The 11,762-nt window shown below is 38.8% G+C and overlaps 1 protein-coding gene across 1 annotated transcript; it reads right to left on the bottom strand.

The window, feature by feature from the left end:
• Positions 1-1,319: 1,319 nt before the first annotated feature.
• On the bottom strand, positions 1,320-3,218 carry nkx2.9 (NK2 transcription factor related, locus 9 (Drosophila)). Its single transcript, XM_053633342.1, has 2 exons — positions 2,553-3,218; positions 1,320-1,976 (listed from the first exon to the last, which is right to left on the bottom strand). The coding sequence occupies exons 1-2, from the start codon at positions 2,704-2,706 to the stop codon at positions 1,471-1,473; spliced, it is 660 nt and encodes a 219-aa protein (XP_053489317.1). The 5' UTR covers positions 2,707-3,218; the 3' UTR covers positions 1,320-1,470.
• Positions 3,219-11,762: the final 8,544 nt, after the last annotated feature.

Here is an 11,762-nt window from a genome sequence, read left to right as displayed (position 1 = left end):
TGATTCCAACCGATGGCTAATATAGCCTATCGGTCATTTGGTTACTGAAGGAAATGTTAATAAACATGGATAAGTCATTAAGAGGACTGCTCTTCCCTCCAGTTTTTCAATAAAACGGTAGAAATCTCTAAAAGCTTGGCTTTGCCGCTGTTAAAGCCTAAAACACTATTGTGTTGTTAAAACCCATAAATTTGTCACCAGGGACTGATTAAACATCACGAGAATTGAGGCACTGAGGATTTTGTCTAGGTCCCTTTGGATGGCACACAATGGTCCATTCAGACTCAGACATACAAAGTGTTGGAGGGGAGATGTAGACCGAGACAGCTTCAGTCACTGTCCTCCATATGGACCAGAGAGAGGGACAAAGGACCAGGTGACACCAATGATGCGCACTGGGAATTAGGATGAGCTCGGGGGTCGTGGATGCATGAGAAATCACAGCTCATCCATGACAGCAGAACATTTTACTTTCATAAATAAACTTTCCCTATCAATGTTTAGGTCATTTTTCTACTTCGATAGTTGTGGAAGTTTCCATTAGTTTATACTGGTATTGTAGCTAATAAACACTGAACTCTGAGCAGGGAACTCCGATAAAGACATCTCTGGCAGTGGTTTCAAAAGCACCGCTGGGGCAGACCACTGCCAAGCCAATACACGTTCAGGCCTAATCCTGTGTTTGCTCACTATTATTATGCTGAGTATGCTTTTGAAGTTTGTAATTTGTCTCTGCTCTCCTGTATTGAAGATAAAGTCTTAACATTATAAAAGGCTTAAATGTCTTGCTGAGCGCTAATATGCTCCTATAAGTAACATCTGAATGTATCCATATAAAGAGCCTGCCAACAATGAATTGGATTAACAAAAGGAGTCCGAACTATACTAAGGCATACAGGAACAGGTGGTAGTTAGGCAACACTCCTCAAAACACATCATTTTACATTATAATTCTTTTCATTATAATAGTCCAATTACATATCAGGTTATAAACCTCCAATATCCAGTTAACAGCCGCATAATAGCAGACAAAGACATCAATTAAACGAACAAACTTTATTTCATAGTTTAATAGCTTGTACAACATTGAGGCAAAAGGAACATCAACTTCCAGAAGTTTTAAGGCTGTAAATTAATGCAACCCGTTTTGAGGAGGGAAAATATCCAGTTGTCTATACAACATGTCCTTTTGTCCAGGCTATATATAATATATATTTTTAAATTCTTAACTACCATATTTACATTTGGTTTAAAACAAAACCTAAATTAGCCCTCTTCACTATACTGTAGTTGTGTCATAATCGTTGCAAAGAATTCACAAGTCACCTCGGATCAGAAAACACAACTATTTCTAAATACAAAATAAAATATGTGCAAATTGCATTTACTCATTTACTGTGTACACTACACGTGTAAATAAAAGCATGTATGTTCATCCATGCGTCATCCTTTAGTCCACCGTGGATGGTTTCACCAAAGGAGATGGTGTGTGGAGGCTGTTGGGTTTGTAAAGTGCTGGTACTGCGGTAGAAGCGCAAAAGTTGACGGCTGGAAAGGTTGGAATCCTCGAGGCCCACAAGACGATGGCGGAACCACGCAGCCTCCCTTTTCAGTTTCGCTAATGCAGCTCTGATATGGTTTACCGTCCTGCACTAGAATTGGCACCACGACCCTGCGCAGCAACGGAGGTGGACCGAAATCCTGTACACACTCGACCCGCGCTCGCTTCATCTTATACCTGTGATTCTGGAACCAGATCTTGACCTGTGTGGGCGTGAGGCGGAGGAGGTGCGCGAGCTGCTCGCGCTCCTGAGCAGACAGGTAGCGCTGCTGCCGGAAGCGCCTCTCCAGCTCATAGGTCTGGGCCTTGGAGAACAACACACGCCGTTTCTTTTTCTTCTCCTGATCTGCCTCCGCGGGAGGATCATTAGACCCGGTGGAGTCAGGGGACGCCTCCGGATTGCTCTCATCTGAGGCTGACAAAAATACCACAGTGGAACTTAATCATGTATTCAGAAAAATAGTTTAACGGTATATCTTACTTGTAAATATACATCATCTTCCAGTTATATGTTCCATAAATGTGCTGTAATTTTACAAAAAATAAAAAAAAAACGATAATCGTCATTTTGAATTTCGTTAGGCCTTAAAAATTAAATAATAATAATAATTATATATATATATATATATATATATATATATATATATATATATATATATATATATATATATATATATATATATATACATAAAGCCTATATATACACATCTATTTTTTATTTATATTTATATATATTTATACTTATATTTTTATTTATATTCATGGAAACTTTAACTTGCACTTTCCTAAGTAAAAGAAACATACTAACGGTACGGTACAATAGTTAAAATAGCATATGCGTAAAAATGTAAAGTGTCAGTTACAAGTATGGTAAATAGGCTAATAAAAGCTGGATTAAAGCTAATGTGTAAAAATAGATATGATAGAACCACCTCAGCAATAAGGAAAAGTACACTTTGTTACCCTAATTTCTTAGAGAGGGTTAACTTACACATGCAGTGGCCTCTGTCGCTGTCTGTCCAGGATGAGTAAGGAGAGCTAGAGAGCGAGTGGAGTGGCAAAAGATGCGCTGCGCTCTCGCTGTCATTTTCTGGTAAATCCAAAATACTCCTCACGGTAAAGCTGAGCCTGGCAGGAACGGCCATGATATAACAGAGCTAAATTTGTTTGGCTTAAACAACTTTATCCAAGGACGAGCAGTAGAATGGTGCTTGATCCGACTCCAAGTGATAGTGTGTACACTGGCGTGGCGCTGTTTATATAAACAGCACTTAGCGCTGCTAAACAGTAGCCGCCTCCCCATTCGGCCACAAAGCACCTGAATGATTCGAGTGCTTAAGTCCCAGCGACGGTAGGTGTGAACCCGGCTAAGAATAGGCCGCTACTTTCACAATGACTGAAGGAAACCCTCTTCATCATTACCGATTCGCCGAAGTCGTGAAAACTAGGACACAGATAATGGTAATTGTTGAGGCTGAATCACGTCTTGGGTGGCAAGTGACAACAAGAGAGCATCCCCTCCTTCTCCCGCCCAAATAACATCGGGTATTTGCATACAAAGTGATCCACTAGCGTCCTATATTGTTTTGTTGTTGTTGTTGTTGTTGTTGTTGTTGTTGTCCTTATTCGTATCTGTATATTGAATGTGCCATAAATAGAGGATAATTGTACACCCAAGCTTGCATGTGAGCAATTTTCGGATTGTGAAACTAAATTCAAAATTAAAAAAAAACTTTTTAAAAAAGTTTTGTAAAACCAGACTGAGCACTGCTACCAGATTTGACCCTAAGTCGTCTGTAAATCAGGGAGTTCCACCATTTAAAGCGAGTACTGTATTTAGAAATGGCATATAAAGTAATTCGTTGATGACGGTTCATCTAACGGCTTGTTAATTTTTTACTGTAATAGAGAGATTAAATATTATATCCAGACAAAGATCTTCGTTTTATTAGGCCTCACTAATTTAATTCATTTCGTGGGTGGGTTAAAGATTCTAAAAAGAAGGTGCTAAAAATGGGGTGATGATGGGTCGAGTCCCTCACCTCAGCACTTCAGCAGAGAAGTGCATGAGACAGTCTGTGGACTGTTTTCCGAACGATGCTCTAGGCGGCAGGCTGCGTCCTAATCCGTTTATTGTACTAAATAGTATGCCAAAATAGTACGCCACCAAAAGAGTGCAATTTAAGCATTTGCTTGAAATAACTCAATTACAATGGGACTGTTTATTTCCAGTCCCGTGTTTATCATATATTATTATGTTTTCAGATCAATACCAAGTCCCACCAAGTGCCATTGTAGTCCCAGTAGGCCTATGATATTTTATAGCTATCAAATATATCTGACCCTGTGTTTTTGTGTCCATCATGTGATTTCACTTTGGACGATTTGTAATTGGTTTTAGCATTGCTATGTTTTTTGTTTCAACAAAATTATTATGAATTATTTCAAATAAAAGCTCGCAGCTGAAGAATGAATTGTCGTGGATGTCTTGGTCGAATGCTTTTTGCTTTTTCTTGGCGCTTGGGCGGAGTTAAATAAGATAGGGTAAACAAACAAATCAACAATAAAAAACAAAAACATCTTTAATTATTCATCTCGATTCAACGTCATGAAACCCAGCAGTGACTGGAGGAATTTTATACAGAGACAGCAAGGCCGTACAAGTCGCAGTGTAGCAAGATCAGTATACTAAAAAGTGAGATGAGTATGCAAAATAACATGCCACGATACTATTTAGTTCGTGGTTTCGGACGTAGATTCAGAGGCACCTGGCCGACAGCCTATGTACACTTTCCTCCCAGTACGAGCGCGTATATCCCTCCTCTTCTGGTCGTCCTGGGTGGTCGGACGGAGGGGAAAAAAGGGAACACAAATACATGCCAACCAGTGACTGGGAACAAAAGAGAGAAATGTAGCCCCGCGTCCGAGACCCGTTGGAAGCATTTGTTCCAGTCAAGATTTTGCATTTGTTCAGTGCTTGAATAATGCTTGATTGACGCCCCTGCACAATGTCCTTTAGCTCTCTGGAATAAATCCGGGGTTGTTCCGTGTTGTCATGGTTTTGAATGGGATCTGGTCCGCTATCTTCACTATCTACTGCTCTGCATCTCCAAGTTTCCAGGCTTCCAAGTCTACACGAAATTACCAATTATGCGTGTAAAAGCTGATTCAACAGGCTTTTCGTTATCTCCAAAGTGTTGTTATAGCACTTATATGTAATGAGAAACAAATGAAATAATCGTGGTTTCGTCATTAATGTCGTGGGCTTGAAAAAGCTTTAACATTTTAGACTACGGGTCGTGAAATAAAGGTCGAAATGGGGGGGGGGGGAGAGAAAAGATGTTCCTCAGTCAGTAAATATTTTTGATCTGGTACATGACCTACCAGATATCTACAAAAAAGATTGCTTATTGCATGTAGTTCAATGCTAAGTGTTTGCATGCACTTCTGAGAATGCTGATTAATGGATTACAGTGGACTTATGCAACACGTGTCAGAAAGTTTGCCAAGCTCTTTGCACAAGTGCAAACTCTCAAGCGCAAAAGTAAAGCTTTTGTGCACGTAAAAGTTTGTTTCGAACGCCCTCTTTTATGCCCTTAATCTATTACACACCTACAGATGAGTGAGGATTTTGCAGAGTGGACACTCTCCTCAATCCCCGAGAGCTCTTCAGAGCCAAATATTTGCCCTAGCGAGACTCTTCTGATTGAAACAAGACCAGAACCTGCAAGAAAAAAAACATAATCAAAAGAAAACATTGTAGGCCTATAGGTCCACCGAAATCTGTAGCCGATTCTGTAAAAACAAAACAAAAAAAATCAACAAAAACCCCCTACAAAAAACATAAAAAGTCATATACACATAATGTCTTAACAAATTAAGCAGAAGGTTTAACTCAGACAAATACAATTTGCGTCTGAGAATAGTAGCTGCTCATTAATAATAATAATAATAATAATTTGCATGTAGCATTAAAATGAAGATGTTAAGGTTCTTGACGTTCCTGTCAAATATGAGTACTTCACAGGGTTTCCTCTTACAATAATATGATTTGTTTGCTCTAAATTATGAATACTCTGCTAAATACAGCAAAATAAAGTTAAGTAATTTAATGTTGCACTTAATTTTAAAAGGTTCAAATAAAAGGATTTGAATATGACGACGTTGTCCGTTTTGAACGGGCACTGTAAATGAATAATGATACTTTGATTCATTTACAATGCCCGTGGGTGAGAGAATTCACATCGCACCCATTTACAAAATTACACTTGCACCTGTTTAATTTGATATCACATGCATCTTGAGCGTGGCCTTCATACAAAACATATAATATGTTTCCATTATATTTGCTCCATGTTTCAGTGTTATACAGCTCTTTCCTCGCAGTTCTATGCGCTAATCACTAGGGTATTTCTTGCATTTCCTCACCGTACCAGGTAAGCTCGGACATTTTTTTTCGCAGCGCTGTCAATCAAATTAGCAAACAGTAAAATGTCATTTTCGTGTAATACCAAAATCTCATAAATAGATTAATAAAGTTTACATTAATTCGAGACAACTCGTGAGCGCTTGACGCGCATTTACAGAAAAGGAACTAGGAAGTGTCAGAGAAAACAGGCCTTAGGGGCATTGTGTAGTGCATTAAGACAGGCCGTGCCCGAGGACCAAACAGATATCATGCAACAACTCTTTAAAATTACTTCATGTGCTTTTGGGCTTAAAAGTCGGTGTCTCCTCCGTCTGAAATGATAATAACAACAAGTAATTTAACAGTTGTTAAATTAAATGATCTTGGGTAAATGTTGACGTTTGGGAACAAAGTCTATAAATCTATAAAAAGTTTATTGATTAATTAGGCCTAATAAAAATAATTAATTAACTTTAATATAATGGGCCAGATTCGCCCGAATTTAGGTATGAAAACGAATAATGAGAAACTGTCTTTAAATAACTACCATTTTTGCGCTTGTTTACTTCCAAAGCAGCAAGTTTATTCTAGATTACCTATTAAATTCTAATGTTCGGGTATACAAATCCTCAGTAGCTGCTTTATCCTGGGCAGGATCTCACTGGATCCGTATCTGATCTCGGGAATAGTGGGCGCAAGCTGGGATTGTGTTTTGGCGTAGCCAATCCAGTCGGAATGTTTTTAGGAACCCGGAGAATCTGGAGAAAACCCACAAGGACTTGGGGAGCCAGGTACCCGAGCTCAGGATCAAACCAGGGACACAGTATCGGCCACAATCAGTTACAGCCCAATTTAAATCACTGTAGGGTTACACTTACATTCACGTTTATAACCATGAGCCAAGTAACATGACCCAAGCCTAGGAAAGTTTAATTTTTTTTTTTGTATTGCTTTGGTGATACCATTGGCTTTCATAATTATTGCATTGAAAAAGACTAGTGATGTGATTATTACTTTGAGCACCGCAAACGGCCAAGCCACTCACAATTGGACATGATATCTGAAAACAGATAAACCAGTGTTTACTCAGTGAATACAAAGTAACATTTTACACTGTTTTATTTATTGGGCAAGATAGTTGGTATATTGAAGGTCACGTTGTTTGTCTAAGAGCAACGTTTCTGCAAAAATTATATTAATATTAACACAAATTTTCCCTCATAGCTTCTCTCTCATTGTTGAAACTTCTCTTTTCTATTCCCTCTTTCCTTTCTTTCCTTAGTCATCCACGTACTTATTACTAAATCTCTGTCATACTACGCTTGGCCAAAATAAAAGCAGTTCTCCCCGGCAACATCTGCACAATTATTGCCAAGACTTCGAATTTCAGCTGTGGATAGGACTTTAGAGGTGTATTTAAGAATGAGGTATGTTTACAGTGGCATTGAAAACGTTGTTTTTGTTTTATGTAAACTATTCCAACTTCTTGGTGAAAGATTGTGTAGCTGTGTACATGGCACAGTACTGTATCACTGTATTCACCACTGGCATAGCACTCTCAGGGCAAATTTTCTGCAGGTTTCTCCTGTACGCAACCGAAATAGGATCTTTATTTTACCCCTGGTTGGCCCGTTAATCTCTATTAACATGTATCTGAATTGCCAATTGAAATCACATCTCTCAGAGATCTGTTACTCCTGTAAAATTCATTCTGAATTAGGGCATCTCATAGTACATCTCAAGTTGATCAACACCACAGTGCATTTGAAACTATAGGCCATCGAAACAATTAAGGTATTACAGATGTTGTGTACCTATCGGAGCAAGGCAAATTTTACCGTCACTGAGATGGTGTAATTGGTTTACATTTGATCACATCAAAGTATTAGCACACGGCCCTAATAATAATAATAATAATAATAATAATAATAATAATAATAATAATAATAATAATCATCATCATCATCATCATCATCATCAAATTAATGGTTTTTGGGAGTTTTATTTATTTATTTTTACCGAAATTAGCGACCTCTGCCATTTTGAGGTAGAACTGCACACAAGCCCCAAATTAAGAAGTGCTTAATGAATAATAAATGGCTCGGGTTAGTCGTTCATTTATGTTGCTATGTTACGTTACTATGGGCGACTGTGGATCAGGTGGTAGAGCGGGTTGTCCACTAATCGTAGGGTTGGCGGTTCGATTCCTGGCCCACGTGACTCCACATACCGAAGTGTCCTTGGGCAGAACACTGGACCCCAAGTTGGCAAGTTAGCGCATGGCAGCTCTACTACCATTGATGTGTGTGTGTGTGAGAGAGAGGGAGTGAGAGAGAATGGGTGAATGAGACACAGGGTTAATATCCTTTGGATAAAAATGCTATACCATTTATGTTAGAATGCGCTTCTGGAAATGCTCGTTAATTAAAGATGAAGATAACAAACTACTCAGTTTGGAATAAAGCTGGGTAATGTAACAACCTAACACCGATGGATTTAAAAGTAACGTTCATCAAATTCCTTAATACTGCTTAAGCTAAGGGACGCAGCGGCCTACTTATGAGCAAATAAAATTAAAATTAATATAAAAAAGTTAATCAAAACTAAATTTAAAATGAAAACTTATTGCTAAGCGAATTGTTCATTTAATGTCTGGCACCACGTGAAAGCCCTTCAATATAATTCTCTTACTCATTAACTCTGTTACTCGTTGGAAAGGGGAAGAGCGGTGTAAATATACAATTTTCTTAGTTTGACCAAATACTTTACTTTGAAACACTCTCTCTCTCTCTCTCTCCTCTCTCTCTCTCTCTCTCTCACACACACACACACTAACAATTAGTCTCTGATTTACTACATTTACTAAGAATGTAAGAACCCTTTTTAAGAAGAACAGCACTCGTCTCAAACGCTGCCTCTGATTCCAGACTGGTGTTGTACTGCAGGTGAATTAGCAACAAGCAGGGTTTATTGGTTAAGTGTGGCAGATTAGAGCCAATTATTTTCAAACCGAAACCTGAGGCCTCTGGGCTTTCGAGGTAAAACTGCAGGCAAGAACCCATTAAGCACTTTCCCAGGCACCAAGGACATTCATTGATGTCCATTACCGGGCCAGTCTGACCTGACTTAAATTGGCTTAAATTTGTTCAGTTCTAGTCCGAACACATAATTAGGAGACCATGCCAACCGTTACTGTGTTCCTGCCTCATATCCTCTTTGCCATGAAATGACAAAGGTTGCATCCCTTGATACCCCCTTTTTTACTTTATCACGTCTTCAGCCTGTGAGCCAGATATCGGTCAAAGTAAAATATAAAATTTCAATAAAAATGTAAAAAGTCAACGTGCTTGACTTAAAAAAACATGCATATGAGAATTCAAAAACTTGCGTAGGAGAAATAATAAGATTTTTTCAATAGACTAAAACGTCATCATTTAAGCGTATGATGTACACGTGTATAATATACTGATGTTTATTCAGTGTGTAATCACACCGCGCTGTGTGCATTCACGCTCGTTAGGCCCTGTGCAACATGTCATCAATAAGTAAACTAAGCAAGTAAACAAGGACTTCCCGTTTGATACATATGTTTGTCCTTGTCCTTGCACTGAAATGAGAAGCACCTGGGAGAAATCTAAAGCAAGCGCATTAGCTAAATGACTTAAAGGGTCACTCTAGAGCGACTTAACTTATTGATAAACATGATAAAATTATTGGAGGTGTTGCTACACCACAGACATAAATGCTGATGTTTTAGCCAATTCAAAATTCAACTGATTCTCACGCTCTCATTTTTTTTTCACAAGTCAGGTACATTTTATTCAACATATGTCCAAGGTTTTTGAATGTCCTCATTGTTTTTTCCCCCACTTTGGTGATTTTGAATGAGCGGTCCTCATCACTTATTGGAATTTTAGGGAGAGTAGAAGCATTTATATGATATGTTTACGTCACGTGATCAAGAAGACGTCTCCGACAGCACTGAAATATTTCATGCGTCCTTAAAGCTGGCGGGCTTCCTGGTATAGGATCGAATAATCATTGAGCTATAAATGGGTCTGAATTGGCCATGTGGAGACTCGGGGGAAATCACTCTAAAAAATGGTGGGTTATTTTTTTCTACCCAAACGCTGGGCTGAGCCTTTTTTGTCATTTAATTCGGTTATTTTCTCAGTTTTGGATAGTTTGTGGGTAGTTTTGTGTAGCCCACCCGCTGGGTTAGTGGCTGGGTCATTCGGACTGTTTGAATTAGCATCAGGTGGAGGTAGCGGTTTTCACACGGACAGAGTGTTAGATTTATTTGGAGAAACAAGGTTCGTATCAATATATTTATCCATAAAACCATTACTGTATACTGTACACTAATGTGCGATAACAGACCAGTTTACATGACGTTAAATGCACCGCTATCTTCGTTAGTTTTGGCTTACGTGCTTGTAATGCCCACTGGATGGTTAGTTGGTTACTCAGGTTTTTGGATGTTTTTAACACCTCATTTGATAAAAATCTTAGGTTTTTGTCTTAAATATATGACTTATTTGAATTATTTGCTTCAAAGAATATATATACACTTTAGCAGCTTTAGCAATACATTTCTGAACACCTTCTTGTGTATAAATAAAGGAGATACCATGTTGTCATATTTGTTTATAATGTGGTATATTTGACATTTTCAAAGGGTAAAAATAACCCGGAAAATATTAACCCATTTATGAAATAAAATCAACCCAGCGTTTTTGTAAAAATTAAGCCATCATTTGGGTTGAAAAACAACCCATTTGCTGGATTAAAATTAACCACCTAACTTAGGTTAGTTTAGACCAAAACGTGTCCTGTTTTTAGCCTACCCAGTAGTTGGGCTTAAAATAACCCCATTTGGGTTGATTTTAACCCAGTGTTTTTTAAAGTGTGGTGTCCTGTCCACCCATTTATGAGACTGAAAGTATCATTTTCATAACATTTATTAGGAACTCCATTCTAAAGCTGGGTAAACCTGTGTGCTCTGAGATGCTTTTCTACTCGCAAATGCGGTAGAGAGTGGTTATTTGATTTACTGCAGCCTTCATCTCAGCTCGGACCAGTTGGCAATTCTGCCATGACCTCGCTCGTCAACAAGGTGCTTCTACCAAAATTTGGCTTTGGTGTGTCTTGGGTGGTTGTGAGACTCCCAGCCTGAATTTTTGTACCAGACCTGCGCCGGCCATAAGTAGAGTACCCCTGGGATACACCTATAATCATTGCAAAATGGACAGCACTGGATACTGGAATATGCACATAACAACGTCATACGTGCGTTGCATAAATCTTTTCTACTTGCGCATCTTGTCTGGAACAGAGCTAGTACTGTTCAATTGTGAAAACCACAAAGCAAGTTTTTGGGGCTCTCAGGTCCTGACTGCATATAAATCGACAGACAGACTTTGCAGAATAGCACCTCTCCTCTAGATGGCGCCGTATCTCCTCTATACAAGTCCTATATTCCGAGAAATTATAGTTAAACACATCTTATTATTATTTTAGAGTAGAATAGTAGCGAGTCCTGATACAGCATCGCCTCCTGCTGGGTATTGTGGGATACAGCTGCTTTGAAATAATCTACAAATAGGGCTTCATACATCAAGATTATTTTAATTCATTCATTCATTCATTCACTCGTTCGTTCGTTTACCGTAACCACTTTATCCTATCGCAGTGAATCCGGAACTTATCCAGGGAACACTGGGAGTGAGATGGTAATAGGCCTACATCCTGGATGGGACGCCAGTCCATCGCAGGACACAATCAGATTCACAC

Source organism: Ictalurus furcatus, chromosome 9 (assembly GCF_023375685.1).
Source record: "Ictalurus furcatus strain D&B chromosome 9, Billie_1.0, whole genome shotgun sequence".
NCBI classification, from domain to species: Eukaryota; Metazoa; Chordata; class Actinopteri; order Siluriformes; family Ictaluridae; genus Ictalurus; species Ictalurus furcatus.
Note: the sequence above shows the minus strand (reverse complement) of the source record. Positions and strands in the feature narration are given on the sequence as shown.

What these genes read in the sequence shown, in the direction of transcription:
- nkx2.9 (XM_053633342.1), bottom strand. Translation starts at nt 2,706, where the DNA reads ATGGCCGTTCCTGCCAGGCTCAGCTTTACCGTGAGGAGTATTTTGGAT. An exon ending in CGACAGAGGCCACTGCATGT is followed by an intron (nt 1,977 to 2,552) that starts GTAAGTTAACCC and finishes TATTTTTGTCAG; the next exon opens with CCTCAGATGAGAGCAATCCG.